This window comes from Dermacentor albipictus, unplaced genomic scaffold (genome assembly GCF_038994185.2).
Source record: "Dermacentor albipictus isolate Rhodes 1998 colony unplaced genomic scaffold, USDA_Dalb.pri_finalv2 scaffold_13, whole genome shotgun sequence".
Taxonomy (NCBI): domain Eukaryota; kingdom Metazoa; phylum Arthropoda; class Arachnida; order Ixodida; family Ixodidae; genus Dermacentor; species Dermacentor albipictus.
Window position 1 is genome coordinate 1336336 of NW_027225567.1, and position 16003 is coordinate 1352338.

The following is a 16003-nucleotide window of genomic DNA, read 5'->3' on the forward strand; positions in this document are numbered from 1 at the left end:
GCATCTTCGTACCAGTGCTATGTCCCAGCTGCACAATGTACCGCCTTCTAGTCACTTTGGGGAATCTCGTACGTACCACCGTGTCTGGCGACGATTTTTTTTTTTGGCCTGGTCTACATGTTTTGCTGTGTTTTGAACTTCAATTATTGTAAGCAACTTTTTGTATTTGTTTATTTTTTTTCATTAACTTCATGTTTTCTGATGTCTGTCGTTGCTATGTTGCCAAAATGTATTAATTCATGCAATGTTAAATTACTAATAGGAGGTCCCCCTGACAGTTCTTGTAACTCCGGGACCTCCTTCTGTACTAATGATGAATGATGAAATAAAAAGTTCAAAATAAAGTCTATACCGATTGGTCCGCGGCTACGCCGCGTTTTGCGAGTAATGTTAGCGCCGAAAGAAGCCGTCTATGCCCCCTGCTAGTCGACTCCAACCTCATGACTTTCCTGCAGACCCCTTCTATTGTGCTGGTGTAGACCTCCTCCGACCTTTCCCCAAATCTGGCTCACGCAGAGAGAGAGAAGAAACGTATTATTCGAAACAGTGACCCGAGCCAGGCCCGGTATCACCCTAAGTGGGAAGGCTGTTTAGTCCAGGAACTTTTTGGCTTCGACTGCCCTCTTGGCCCTGGCGACGAGTTGTCATTGGTCGTCCAGGTCCCCGAAGGTGAGCTTGGCCTCCAACGTTTCGAATAGGTGGTTTGCTTCTTGTGCTTGTTTTGTGTTCGTTTCTGGTTGCATTTCGCGGCCTTCCTGCCACGGGCATTCCAGGAGCAAGTGTGCCAGAGTGTCGGGTACGTTGCAGAGTGGGCAGAGGTAGCCGTAGAGCGTCGGGTAGAGACGATGCATTATCGTTTCGTGAGTGCACGAGTTACTTTGCAGATGTCTAAGGATCATGTTTTCTTCTCTGCCGAGTTTAGGGTGCGGTGGACGGTACACTCGATGCTCGGGCCTGTAGTGCTGTAATATGGCCGAATAGTCGGTGGGTACGGCCTCCGCCTCTTCTGTCGTGGGTCGGAGAGCGCGTGGGCAGAGGGGAGCCCGGCTGACGTGCTCGAAGGCTGCGGCATGAACCGCTTTATTCCCCTCTAATGCCTCGTCTCCGGGTACCCACGTTACGCAAGTGTACAGGACCGGAATGTTTCGTCTCTTTAGCATCTTGAGTGCATCAGCCGAGATGCAGCATCTCGAGAAGTTTCTACCGGCGGCCTGATAGTCAGTGGATATAACCACGGCGTCTGTGCATATGGTGGAGGCGAGAGCGATTGCCGCTTCTTCAGCCGTTTCCGGGTTGCGTGCCCTGACGGTTGCCGATGCTAACTCGCAGCCTCGGGAGTCTACAACGCTGAGAGCGTACGCGTTTCGATGCGGATACTTGGCCGCGTCGGTGTATCGGGCATTCCGGTCGTGCTTGGAATTTCGCTTGATGGCGTTGGCTCTAGCCTGTCTTCTACTCTTGTGGTATATGGGATGCATGTTGCGCGAGAAACGTGCGATGAAAATGTACTCTCGAACGTCCTGTGGGATTCGCTCTTCGTTGTCCGTGTCTGTGACGTACGTCTCGTTGTAGTTCAGGTGTCGGAGTACTGATCTCCCTGTGGGCGTAAGCTTGAGTCATTACAGTTGGCTGTTCTTGCGCGCTTCGGCGAGCTCTTGCTACGTGTTGTGGGCGCCACTCTTAATGAGACGTAAAGTGGAGGCCATGGTGGGGAATCCCAGGGCGACTTTGATTGCCTTCCTTATCATGACACTGAGCTTTTCTATTTCAGCGTTCTTCAAAGCCAGGTGCGGCGCGCCCTATGTGATGCGGCTGGTGAGCAGTGATTTTATTATTCATAGCATATCTTGCTCCTTGAGCCCAGTTCTTTGGCTTGATATCCTCTTGACGAAGTGTGAGTTGCGAAAAGGTGCGTTGTAGTCTCGGCAGACTGGCAGCTCCCGATCCATCCTTGTGGATGTGGAGTCCAAGTAATCGTATAGTGTCAACTTTCGGGATTGTTGTCCCATTGAGGGGGACGCTGGGGTCGAGCTATACGTAGTTGGGTGGCCGGCCTCTCGTTCTTGCTTTCAGGACGAGGTGTCAGACTTCTCGGGGGCGCAGCGGAGGCCGCAGTTTTGGAGATAGCTTTCGATGGCGTCTATGGCTTCTTGTAAGCTACTTTCTTCTCTTTCAGCGTTCGTAGCTCTGGTCCAGAGCGTGATGTCATCAGTATATATCGCGTGACGCAGATCTGGTATGGTCTCGAAGAGTGTGGGTAGCATGATCATAGCTATGTTAAAGAGTAGCGGTGAAATCACCGACCCTTGCGGGGGTGTCTCTTTTTGTAAGTAGGAAGCGTTCGCTGCGGATGTTGCAGATCCCGACTGTTGCCTTGTGGTCCATCAGAAAATTTCTGACGTACGTGTAGGTCCTAGTGCCGCCACCGGTGCCTTCGAGGTTGTTGAGTATCGCATCGTGGCTAACGTTATCAAAGGCTCCCTTGACGTCTACTGCCACTATGGAGTATTTGCTTCGATTGTTTAGGTAATATAGGAGGCCTTCTTTTAGTTGTAAGAGTACGTCCTGCGATGAAAGGTGCTGCCTGAAGCCGAACATAGTGTCCGGTAGGTGGCCGTTGTCTTCCAGGTACTGGGTAATGCGCTCGTGCAACAGACTTAAAAAACTTACCCGCGCACGAGGTGAGGGAAATCGAGCGTAGGTTCTCCAAGCTGAGAAGTTTATTACGCTTGCGGATCATGGTGATGTCCGAGTGATTCCATACCGCAGGCAGTTCTGCTTTCTCCCAGCACCCGTTGTAGTAACGGAGGAGAGCCTCTTTGGCCTGCTGCGGTAGGTTGCGTAGGTGTTAACAATCCGGTGTTTACCAGGGCTGGTATTTCTAGTCAGCTTGGATAGGGCTACGTGGATTTCGGCCTGCGTAAAGGGTCAGTCAAGTGCTGGATTCGGTTTTCCAGAGTATCCTTTGTTGCGAGTTGACGCGGGAGAGGGTGCGTCTCCGCATAGTTTCTTTCGTATTTCTTGCAGGAGGCCTTCTTCTGATCTGGCATGGTTGTGGATAAGACTGTGGAGGTGTTGCTTCTGTTTCGTTTTGGTGTGTTCAGTGGCCAGGAGTGCGCGTAGGAGGTGCCAGGTCTCCTTCGCGCTCAGAGTCGCCTGTAGCTTGTCACAGAAAGCGTGCCAGTTCTGCCTGACGAGGTTGTCCGTATAGTATTGAGCCTGCTTGGTAAGGAGAGCGATGCGTGTCTCTAGCTTTCTGTTAATATTCTGTCGCTTTCAGCTCTTCAGGCGGCCACTTCTGGCCTCCCAGAGATGGAGGAGGTGCGCGTCGACCACGGGTGTATCGACATCGAGTTGTATGATATTGGTGTGACGTTCCGCTTTGTCTAATACATTTTTGAGCCACTCGTCAATGTCAATTATGCTTGCTCCGGAATCTAGCTCATCCCTAGAGGATTTCCATTCGGTTAGCCGTCCAGTTCCGGTCTTCGTCTGTCTACGGGTGTGTACTACATCTAATTGAAGGATATGGTGATCGCTACCTAAGGTTTCCTGGAGTGGACTCCACTCTGCCCAGGGGACGTCCGCAGTAAACGTAAATTCGGGGTTTGTGTCCCTGGAGACGTTGTTTCCAATTATCGTGGTTAAGAGAGGATCATTCCAGAGGATGAGTCTGGGTTGTTGGGTGCCATCGTGCACTCTAACACCCTTCTTTGTGCTGGTATGATAGCCCCATGCCGTGTGGGAGGTGTTGAAGTCCCCCACTATGACGAGTTGGTGTCCATTCATGGATTTTCTGATTTCTCGTACAAAGTGATCGAAATCCGGTAGCTGGTCGCGAGGCGGGCTGTACACACTGGCCACGAATAGGCTTTTCTGCGTCTTTCGTTCCGGTAAAACCTCGATTGAGGTGTGTTCAGTCTGGGTGTTCTCTACGTCGTGTTTTTGGGCTGTGAGAGTTTTCTTCACCGGCCAGTATGGCAGTGCGTCGGGTTTGTGCATATGCGGCGTATCCTTGCAGTCGGACGTTCTGCGTGTTGGTTTGCTGTAGTGCTGTGACGTCGGGCTGATTCAACTTGACGAATTCGTGCAGGTTGGCGTGTCGAGGGCGGTATTATCGACAGTTCCATTGCCATGTGCAAATAGCTGAATGCTGGTTCTTTGCCTTGCGGTTAGAGGTCGCCATCATCAATGGATTCGAATTCGCGTCGGCGATTGCGAGTAGGTGAGACCGAGCGAAAGTCGCTGTGGCTGTTCGCCCGCGCCTTCTTCCGAGCCGTGGGGGGCGAATTGTCGAGCTTTGCCTTGGTGATGTAGTTGTTCTTTACGTGCGCTATAAAATTGTTGAGCTGTGGCGCGATCCCATTGATTTTGGCGCTTAACGTGGGGATCTTGTTTTCGAAGGTTGCGGCTGTTTTTTCGACTGATGAATGGACAATTTCTTCCATTGTGGTGTGAATGTTCTTCATGAAGGCTTCTTGAAATATCAGGCACCTTGCATCCACTATAGCTTCAACATCGGCCTTGGTCAACGTCGTCCCCTACTGTCTGTTTATGTTTTCGAGCTCCTGGCATTTTTGATGCAGCTTGTCTGTGAGTTCCTGTTGTTCTTTACAATTTTGAAGCAGTTTGTCGGTGAGCTCTTGCTTTTTCTGTTGACTGCTGTGTAGCTTGTCTATGAGGTTTTGCTGCCTTTGCAATTAGCTGTGCTGATTCTGCAGTTTGCTTTGCAGGTTCTGGTGTTTGTTTTCGAGGGTCCGTATGACTGCGGCTTCGGCCGATGTAAACAAGCTGGTCGTACCACCCGCGTCACTCGAGCCGCTTACCGCGTCGGCGTAGCTCCCGTGCTTGACTGAGCGCGAGCGAGAGCGGGAACGTGAGTGCGAGGCACTTCGAAGCTTGGAGCTGCTGCGCCTGGGGCAGCTGCGCGCACTGACACTGCTCGAGCTGGTGGCTGAGGTGCTCAGCTCCGGGAACTCTTCACTGCTGGAGCTTCAGTGATTGTCTCTTTCTTGTAGTCTGTTGAGGCGCTGTTGCTGTATATTGTACAGTGGAGGGTTTGCCTTCAGTCTCTCCTTGCACTCTGTATTTGCAGTTTCGAGCGCTTCCCCACAGAGCTTGCAGGTCGGTTTGCAATGGTCTTGTGGTTGTCCAGTCTTGCCGCATTTGTAGCAAAAATCTGGGATTGGTCTCGGACAGACGTCTTTGCGGTGTCCCGTGTTGCCACAGGTGTGGCAGTACTGCACTGACTTACGATATGGTCTGCAGCGGAAGTCTACGCTCTGGAAGATGATGTAGTAGGGAACGTGCGGTCCTTCGAAGAATACGACTGCCGCGGCCGATTGACCCATCATTCGGGCGTGAACGGTGTATCGTGCCAGTGCTCGGATTCCGGCAATAAGTCCTGCGGTGCTTGTTCCTGGTATGAGGCTATTGATGACGTCTCGGGAGACGTTGTCTGGGGTTCGTATGTTGCCTTTGACGTTGTGGTAAGTGCCTCCGAGCTGTATTCTGTTTATGCTGACCAGCATCCTGGCGTCTTCTTTGTCGGCTGTGCTTGCCATGATTAAATTTTCGATTCTCTGTACTTGCACGCGTACTTTGTCATTGAAGTCCTGCTGCGATAGTCCACTCGCTCTACCGATGGCGTGCATGACTGCGTTGGTATTTCATTGGGTGAGGTCGAGACCTGCTTGCGGGAGGTAGGCGATGTTGAAGTCGTCAAGTGGCAGGGGCGGCATCCTGGGTCTGCGTTGTTGCTGTGACGGAGCTGGATTGGACGTTTGCTCATTGGTCGTTTTTTTTTGCCGACGTCCTTGAATTCGAGGCGTCTTTCTTGCCATTTTGTTTCTTGTGATCCAGGTGCTTTCCACTTCGATTATTCGGCCGCTTTCTGCGTGATGGTTCCATGTATCTTCCCTGGTGTTTTCTTCCGTCCGGTCTGTTTGCATTGCATTTACTTCATCTTCTTTCTGGTTCTTTGACATTTAGCTTACCGCAGCTGTTTCTCGGATCATCGTAGGGACTCTTCGCCGCGGCGTTGGCGAGCACTCCTGTGCTCATGCGAACGTGGCGCGCGGCGCCAGGTTTTGGCTTTGGTTTTGGTTTTGGCGTTAAGCTTAACCGGGCGGGCGGGCGGTGGTCAGGAATAACGTTTGATATCTTGAGATAAGCTACACTGATCCGAAAGTGACTAGTGTCCGCCGATTTCGCTCGTCTTGCCGGTTGCAGCGGTGCAAAACTTGTGTTTGTCACTTGCCTTGTTCAGGAGTGAGAAGCACGAGACGCGGGAGCTCATGTGAGACACGTCTGTACTCTACGGCCCCCTGGTGGTTTTTTTCCTGGCTCAGGCAATAAGGGAATTATTATACAACATGGTTTGGGATCACCAGAACCCACAACCTCATGTGCCAAAGACGTAGCCGGCTTCATGTTGGACATCATCATTATTCACCACGACGCTCCTCGTCAACTTTTTACCGACCGGGGTGGCTACTTCGTCTCTAGAGTTGTGGACGACTTGCTCTGCTCCTGTTCTACCAAACACGAACTTACTGCTGCATGCCATCCGCAGGTGAATGGTCTTGCGTAGCGGCTTAATCTAACAATAGCGGACGTGCCCTCCACGTCTGTTTCTGATCACCATCGTCTCCGGGATACTGCTCCCTCATTCGTCCCATTCGCGTACAATTATTCACGCCACGGCACTGCAACTTATTCTCCATTTAATTCGCACGGCTGAGATGCCGTATTGCCTTTTCATACAATAACGCCTATCCCTCAAGATCCCGTGTCTGAGTATGCCCGCGAAGTAATTGCCCAAGCCGAAGAAACACGCCAAGTTGCTCGCCGTTGCGTTTGTGCTTGTGAGAACCGGAAGACGAGCATTTATGACAGTCGTCCCTGTGACGTCACCTACGTTCCCGCGGATACAGTGCTTCTATGGTCTCCGACCCGCCGCGTCGGCCCCTCGGAAAAGCTAACCGGGTCCTCTGCCAGGTGACCGACGTAACATACGAGATTTATCTGGTCCGACCTACTGCTCGCTCCATCCAGGCTTCCCATGCAGTCGTTCACGTAAGCGGCCGAAAATGTTACCAGGCCTTCTCTGCCTAAGACGCACCCGGACGGCGCTTCCACGTCGGGGGGAATTAAGTTACGCTGCTCTGCACAACATTGAGCAAGAGGAGCACCAGCTTGGGGGTGTAGATGACGACACTACAGCGACTGGCCTATTGTGGACTTGTTCTTTTGAACTGTCTACATACTGTAAATACATTTGCCGTCTTGCTTCTTCCCTCTGCAACAATATATTCGCCGCAAATTTCTCAAATGGGAGCCCTGTGGCAGGTAGATCCACTTTTTCGCTTTCGCACATGAACCAGTGCACGGAAATCTACTGGAATACGGCACTGTTGCCAGTGACAGTGGCCTTATATAATGAATGTACAAGATGCCTCGGGGCACTGGATGTCGCTTATTATTCCTGTTCAGAGTGCGCATGTTCTGTAGCGCCGCTTTTGAGTCTGTAAAGACGACCCGTCGTCCTGGTGGTTGCTGATGGATGTGAAGGACGGCTTCTTTTATGCCGTAACGTTAGGCTGATGGGCTTGACCGTACAATGTTGTTTACAGCACAATACGGAAGAGAAGCGCTGACCAGTAGACGATGCGTACAAAACGCAAGATGAACTCTGTTAATAGCAAGTCCCATCGGTTTAGATATGAGTCGTATGCGAGTATTTCTTGGCGGTTTCCTGGGGCAATTTACTGAAGCCCAGTTTCTGGCATGGTTTCCTTCATGCTGATACCAGGAACGGGTATACAGTGCGACTGGCATTGAGTAGAGCATTCATGGCGCAAAGTTCAGGGCCATTATTATTATTATTATTATTATTATTATTATTATTTCTTTTGAACAAATATATACATTTAGCAGGAAAGGGAAAGCGAGGAGCGGACTGGCAACTGCCACCGAAAGGGGCACGACGCCTTACTCTTCGGAACGGAAACATAGAAATGGAAGATAGGAAGGACGGCAGGAAAGAGGAAACAAGGAGCAAGACGACATGAGCTAAATAAAAACATGTAAGGCTATGTGCTTGTGCAGGGTGTTTAAGAAAATGTGTTCGAAATCTCTTAAATATACGGAAAATGCGATAATTAAGCTATTTGTTTGGTATTTCTTTTACGATGAAGGTATACATTTTAATATGACTCCATGTAGTAATAAACAAGCATTTGTGAAAACTTGACTAATTATCACGTTAACCGAAATACTAAGACGATTGATAATAATTAGTGCAAGACTTGAAACCCGTCATCCGAAGATTTCATAACCGAGACCAGACTTGCATAAAGCTGACACTGTTACCTTATGTATATCTATAGAGTAACGAATTCCGACCAATTTCGCCCGGAACACTGAAACTGGGTAGCTATAACGTCAGGATATTCCAACCTTTTCCATTCCATAGCAGCCCTCCACAACTGGCCAATTGTTTTGCGCCCCTCCCCCTACTTCGGTTATCTGTCACACGTCATCAGGAAAACCACGAAAGCTCCTCATATGATATTACCTGCATGCACGGCATATGCATGAATATACCGGACACAAGAAAAATAAATAATTCTGATTCTACGCGTTTTTTCACCATCGGCCCTTCGCAATTGGTCAAAGGTTCTCGGGCTACGCCCATTTCCCCTGTTTGTCGCGCGATGTCAAAAAACCGCGAACACCCACCCCGTCAAACGGACGTGCACGCATCAAAGATGCATTAAAGGGAAGCTGAAAGGTTTTCCAGAAAAAATGAGTGAACATCTGTACATAATGGTTTTCAACCCTCCGAATTCGAATACCGTATCGAAATTGAGCGAAAGAAAGCGCAAATATATTTTATTTCAACGAAAAGTGCAGCAGCGGACACGCCCAGCTCGCGCGTCTCGTTTCCGCCTGTGATTGGTCGGTGCGCCTCGTGACGTCAACTCTGCCGCTGCCGACCGCTGCCGCTACACATGAAGCGCGGTGCCAGGTAGTTTGGTGCTGTTTTTCTGAGACGGTAAGGGAAAATTTAGAGAGACTGCGTTTTTCTGAGGAGTTCGGCGTTACTCCCTACATGTACGAGCCGATTGCGAAGAGCCGGCCTCTCGAAGAAGCAAACGATGCTGGTGCGAGCAGTGTTTTCGACGCGAACGAAAGCAAAGTCTTGGGATCTCCTCGTGTTGGAAATGCTCTTTGGTGAGTATGTTTTTTGCAAAGCGATCTAGTGATCTCGCCGATCTTTCGCCGATCTAGTGAGCTAGTTTCCGGTCAAACAAGTGTAGTGTTGTGTTCCTGCATGCCTCTTCGTGGAACGTAAGCGGGGATGCGATCGTCGGCATTTGTGCGCTGTCCAAAGCTGTCGGCAATCTACAAAGACGGTTTAAACGCGTGAAAAGCTTCCCGGTTCATGCAGTACGTGTAGTGACCTTCATCTGTTGACTACCACTCACGTTGACTACCACTCACGTTGATTACCACTCACGTTGACTACCACGCACGTTGACTACCACTCTACATACACGCAGACGCACCAGCAAAGGAATGCAGGGTCGATGGAAGCAGATTACGATGGCACGCACGCAGAAAAAAGCGCGGTCAGGCACGGTCGCGGACACTGCGAAGGAACGAAGCAGAGTTGACGTCACAACACCGCGGTTTCCGGTCTCCGCTCCGCTCGCTCACTCAAAGGGAGGCGGAGCTACAGCGCAATTTCAACCGACGATTACGTCGCTCCTAATTGAAAAAAAAAAAACCAAAATTTTACCTACATTGTTTATAAGGTCCCCGCATCCGTATATGAGCGTCTTATTGAATTCGACAGACTCTTCAGCTTCCCTTTAATAAACCGACCAAAATTGAACTATTTTTGCGGAATAGCCAGCTACTGTCCTGTTCCGAACGCAATAAACGTTAGTTACCCACCGGTCACTCTGGCACTTGCTACTAGCTGCTGCCAGGAAGAATGGATTTCTCTGCTTATGATTAAGAAAAAGTGTTGCGTTGCAGTATAACGTTTCCGACACCTTTCGGCACGTATACGACATTCCTCAATTAACTCTTTTTCGCTGAGGATCCGTTTCCGGAGCGTTTCTTACGCTTCTGTTGCGACCCCCCACCCCCCCCCCCCCCCCCCACACACACTTTCTTTGTTTTTCCTTTGCATTTCTCTTACTTCAATAGCCTACGCGGAGTTGTAGGTCTTTGGGTATTGACAAAGCATGTCTAGGCGACCTCTCCGCGCATCTCACACTATTGTTTTCCCTTTTCGGTTCAAAAGTTCACGACAGAAGTTCACAATATAAATTCCTATGTCCGCAATTGATTGCGTACACCTACACACGTCCCCAGGAGCGAAATTTCATTGTTTTAGGAGGTGACTTTGGCTTGCGTCAACTAGCTCACTCACTCACTCACTCACTCACTCACTCACTCACTCACTCACTCACTCACTCACTCACTCACTCACTCACTCACTCACTCACTCACTCACTCACTCACTCACTCACTCACTCACTCACTCACTCACTCACTCACTCACTCACTCACTCACTCACTCACTCACTCACTCACTCACTCACTCACTCACTCACTTTCTTTTCTTTAACGCAAGCTCTTTGAGCTTTGAGCTTAATGAGTCCGATGAATAGCACTAACCACACCACCTAAAACCTTCCAAAAACCTTCCACATAACCATACGGATGTGCTGATAACTTCGGTATGGTGAGTTGTGAGTTGGTTGAACTTCATTGAGGACACACAGTGAAAAAAAGAAAGAGTAGACGTGACACAGATCTGCCTTCTGTGTATTCCTCAGACGTCGTTTTCGTGCGTTTCTGCACTGCGTACAAACGATAACTACTGCTTGTATGTAGGCGCGACATTCGCCAGCTCAAACACAAGAGCCATGTTCGCAGACGCCTGGAGGTGCATGAGTAATGTATATCGCCATTAAAAATAACGCAGGAGCATACAGCACGCGCCATTTATCCCCTCTCGTAAGAGCACAATCGCCCAGCTTTGGAGCAGATGACTTCTGGTTAGTAGTGTTAGCGCCTGTCTACCTACCTGTGTTTGTTATGTATTGACATACTTTCATCCTACACACACAGTTAGAGCGTCAGCCAAGTGACAGCTGCACGCAAGAGTGTTCCCTTTATCAGCGAAGTGCACTGCACACGTATGCAGTGCTAAAAAAAACCAAACGTGGTAATTCCAGCGGTTCTCATAATTTGCACTCTCACTTGTATAGTGAAGCGTGCGGTGTTCGCGTGAGGTTAAGAAACGAGGCTGAAATACATGCAACCTCGTAAATGTCAGCGTAGACTGTACGGATAAGCGAAAGGTTCATCTACTCGCCATCGCATGACGCAGAATGTGCCGACTGCCGCACACTCAGATTATCGCATAACCCAAGCGCGCATAGAGCGCATTGCATTTCGGCAAACCCAAGCCTTTCCCGAAATGGTCGCCTTACGGTGCGCGGCTGCAGCGCCACTACGCGTTAGCCATTTTTCCCCCGCATGTGCACGGGCATGGACTCACTTGAGAAAGATTAATGTGTCCGTGGCCAGCGTCGAGTTGATGACCATCTGAAAGGAGAAGTCCTTGGCAAAGCCCACGGCGATCATCAGATTTCCTGCGTTGCGGGCAGAGAAAGGGATGAGACCAGTGCTGGCGGGAGGCCGCGGACAATAAATAAGCGGTGCCTGGCAGCACGAGCATACACGGCAACTTCGTATTCCGGGCGAGGAATAACGGAAATGGGAGAAGACTCTGATTCCCCTGTTTTGTTTTGTCCTCTCGCTTCGGTCACTTTATCGCGGAAAAAAGAACATGTCGCCGCCTATGTCAAAACTGCGTTATGCTGTAGTGAAAGAATGTGATGCGCTCGTGTAGCCGGATTATTTTCTTAAATTCCATATTTTATTGTGATAGCAATTGTATGGATACTCCAAGTGCATTTCTCGCGTCGCCGTCACTGTGAGGTTCCGTATAAAGTCCAAGGGCGGTAACACTGTCGCCGCGAGCCCAACGCTGTATGTGCGAGTGAAAGCGTGCGAGGGGAGCCGACGAGCGCGGCTCAATGTCGCCCGCGCAAATAGGGAAGAAAACGAAGAGGAAGCGCGCCGCCTACCTTTACGCGCGAGGTACTCAGCGTTGCCATGCGCCGGAGGGAGGGGAGGGAGCGGGGGTCACGAAGATCACCTTGCTTTCTGCTGCTGCCGCGTTTCCTCACACCAGCGTTTCGACAGCGAGTGTCCGAGGTCATCGAGTGTGATCTTTCATGTTTGTTGTGCGTGTTGACACCAGGATTGTTAACTTAGTTAACAAGCCAATGTTTACAAGTTGATACGGTCCATAAACATACTATCCTTACTTCGTATGGCTGTCAGTTAATTTGCGATCGCGATTGATGCTTCGCCTTTCAGGTGAAACTGCGAGTTTAGTCATAAAAGCACTACAGGCCTTAGCACTCACTTTAACCGGTGTCTTCACATTGGTCACTTTATTTCGGCAAAATAGGAAAATTGGCAGTATTCCTCTTGCCACGCTCGTAAGGAGTCATGTCACCAGGTTAACTGACCTGAACTATATGTCGCAACATATTATGCATGCCGCGTTCTGTGCTCGTAGCCTTCGTATATTCTAACTATTCACAAAAGATGTGCTGACTGCACGAAGCGCTGGCTGCTCGTAACGTTTCCTTGCGGCTCTGTCGTATGCTCATGAATCATACGCACAAGCGAGCATTTCGCCTTTGCGATAGTACCCGAGTAGCGTAGTAAACAGGCATGCTACGCATGCGTCGTGAACGGCACTAGCCCCAGTCAAAGCCCTATTCGGCGCAGTGTCTCGTGGGACGCCCTTCGTATCAGTATGCAGTCGTGCCGATTTGTTTGAGCGAGGGACTCTCGTTCACTGCATAGCCTTCCAATCGACGTCCTAGTTATCGCGCTCTTCGTGCCGCTCTGCTTGGCCTTCGTCGAGCGGCACCTACTCCACTCCGCGGCCCTTTCTTTAGCCCATGCACTCACGGCAGCGACGGGGTCTAGTAGTGTCTCGCTACCATGCAGAATGCCGCCGCGTGTCTGCCGCATATTTTTGCGCCGGATCCCGCCGTCCTTTATGAAAGAGCGTGTCCTTTTTTCGGCTACTGCGCCACTAACCCTCGGAGTCGGAAGGCCATTTTTCTTCCTCGCCATCGCATATATTCTAGCGGCAGCACCGAGTAAGCGAGAATAGGAAAAGGGAAAAAAAAAGAAAAGGTTATTATCATTCCGCCCGTCTCACGCGTCCCGTGCCGAGGCTGATTGATTCTGGTCGGGGTCAAGGCGTCTCGGCCTAGGCTCGGCTTCTGCTACACCCATCCGCGGCCGGGAAACGTAAATACGAGGCGTGAAGTGCGCGTCGGCGCCGATTTCCGTGTGGATAGTACTTGTTAGGTTTGGGACAAAAGGGGAAAAATAATAATAAAGGAGTATATTGTCTTATGCTCGCTACTATCGTCCGTGTCGTGTGTTTAATCTAGCCCCCTGAGCTTTCTCGCGGGCTTTCGAGGCTGCGCGAGAACGTTATGAGAGAAAACAAGAAGACAGAAAGAAAAAAAAAGAAGACAGTGGAAATGACTGTTCCGCACCAGAGAGGCCAACTCTCCAGCGATGTCTCTGAAGAGACTGCGAGGTTTTCAAGGGGGTTTCCTCACTGTTCGTGCATGCGCCTTTCGGGGCTTATAGTGTTTACGCGTTAGCGCTACTTCCGTTGGTCTCTTCTCTCTGCGACATCCCGACCAACGGCTACTCAAGTGCAGTTCTCATCTGGCGACTTCGCGCTGTCAGCCGGGCCGGGCCGCTTTCGTTCTTGCTTCCTACATCTTTTTCTATTTTTTTTTTCTGGAAGCTCAGCGTGATTGCATTACACCCCAGAAAATACACCGAGTGACACGGAAGTCACCCAGACGAAGCAGCTCATTTTCTCCACCCGCAAAATGGACTGAAATATAAATAAGGATATACAGATGGCAAAACCTGACTCGCTCATTTAAATTTCTTTGCTTTTAAAAAAAAGGTGCGGGGGAGTTAATATGGCAAGCAAACAACTTTGTCATTCAGAAAACCTGAAAAAAAAATGTGCAAACTGTTATTATTTCGAGCACATGTAAACCTGTGTGTTGCCTCCCATGAACGAAATGTGAATGGGAACATTGAAATTTCAATTTCTACAGTCCCAATGTCCCGCCATTTTTGCCGAACATAAAAGTATTGCTGAAGACGCAATGTTTGACGAGAGATATAATGGGTGCAACAAGAACACGCCTCGAGAAGTTGTTACTCGAAAACTAATTTGGTATTTCCTATTACATCGCGCACGTGCAGCCCAGCTGCCGCCGTGATTGGCTGGAACTTCGAATGGCTGTAGCCCTAAAATCAGCAAGAGCTCGTACTGTCTAGCGTACTTCGGACACTGGCGCGAGTACACGCGTGCACTCACGGAAGAACTGGTAGTTGAGGAACAGAAAGATGTGCCCCAGCATGAACCACAGTAGCGTCAGCGAACGCAGTCCATGTAGGGCACTCAGGGGGCCCAGGCTGGTCTCGGGCCGGAAGACGCTGCGCAGGCTCCGCACCATCGAGAAGGACGTCGTGAAGCGAGACAGGAGAGCTGCGGCGGCAGAGCGCGAGCGAAACGCGCAGAAGAATCAGGACACGCTGCAGAAGAGTTGCGCTTATTTCGGAAACAGTGGCTGCGATACAGGCAACCCGGAGGAAAATTTCGCTGATACAAATCAATGTACCAATCAATCAAGCGCGCAGATTGTCAAGCAAGCAATCAGGAAATTAACGCTTCTATCAATCAATTTATAAGATGTCGGGCACGGCACAACACAAATCGAAGCCCATATTGGCGTTTTCGGTATGCTGGAGTGAAGTTTCGGTTCTGGATAGTTGAGAAAATTCTGTACAAATAATTATCTGTTACCCTAGTTACGCTTTAACTGTAAGCGCCTAAACACGTGTTTTATTTATTTATTTATTTATTTATTTATTTATTACTTTTTTGTTACGCATCTACTATGCATGGAGCTCCACACTCCATAAAGGCACTCTCTATAAATGTGCACAAGTTGTTCTAATTTTTCTTTATGCGGAAGTATGTGTGTGTGCATCACAGTGTTCACAAGTTGAACATTAAATAAATTTCGTGACACAATGAATTTTTTCATTCTAGAGGTATTTCCGAGTGGGAGGAGTATTTAACACTGCTGGTATTTTTAGCGCGCTTGCCTGAAGTGCGTGTTGAGTGCTGCTGTTAGAGAAGATGGACATGAAACTATGAACGTTAGTTCGAGCCTAAAAGTACCTGCTCATATATAGATATATATATATATATATATATATATATATATATATATATATATTATTTATTTATTTATTTATTTATTTATTTATTTATTTATGTAAGATCATGCCATCCCTGGAGGAAAGGGTGATGACGCACGAGCGAGCGAGAGAGCGCGGCACGAGCTTCCGTTGCACTCTCATTTCCTGGCTCCAAACTGCTGTTCGCCTTAAGTCAAGGTCTCAACAGAAAGCGCAATCAAATCTTTGCGAAGTATGTGCATAATATAAATATGCCTTTCTAAACGTAATCGCCTGTCACGAGGAGTTTTTCCGGAAATAGGGCGATGGGGGTCATGCGGCGACGAAGGTTACATACCTCTTACGGCGTATTATGGGATGTCATGAAAGTCTAGTCACGTCTCATAACTTTTCTTGGGGCACTGCCTTTCAGCGAAGTAAGAGCCGACGGGAATGTGTTCGCTAGGACCTCAAAAGTATGAACGTGTCGGGTAGCCGTTTAGGGACACTCTGAGATTTTTTTTATTTTCAGATTTTATTGTTCTTGTCAACATCGGCCGCCCCGAGTTCTTACCTTGTGTTCGAGGTCTGGCTTCCGTCTGTT

General features: G+C 49.3%; 1 protein-coding gene across 1 annotated transcript in view; it reads right to left on the reverse strand.

Moving 5' to 3' along the window:
* The window catches only part of LOC135917796 (nose resistant to fluoxetine protein 6-like), a 413546-nt gene that overhangs the window by 68177 nt on the left and 329366 nt on the right, over positions 1 to 16003 (reverse strand). Inside the window, exons 6-7 of the mRNA XM_065451401.1 lie at positions 14531 to 14701; positions 11585 to 11678 (exon numbers count right to left, since the gene is read on the reverse strand). Coding sequence (XP_065307473.1) covers positions 11585 to 11678; positions 14531 to 14701 — 265 coding nt within the window. The remainder of the gene's footprint in view (positions 1 to 11584; positions 11679 to 14530; positions 14702 to 16003) is intronic.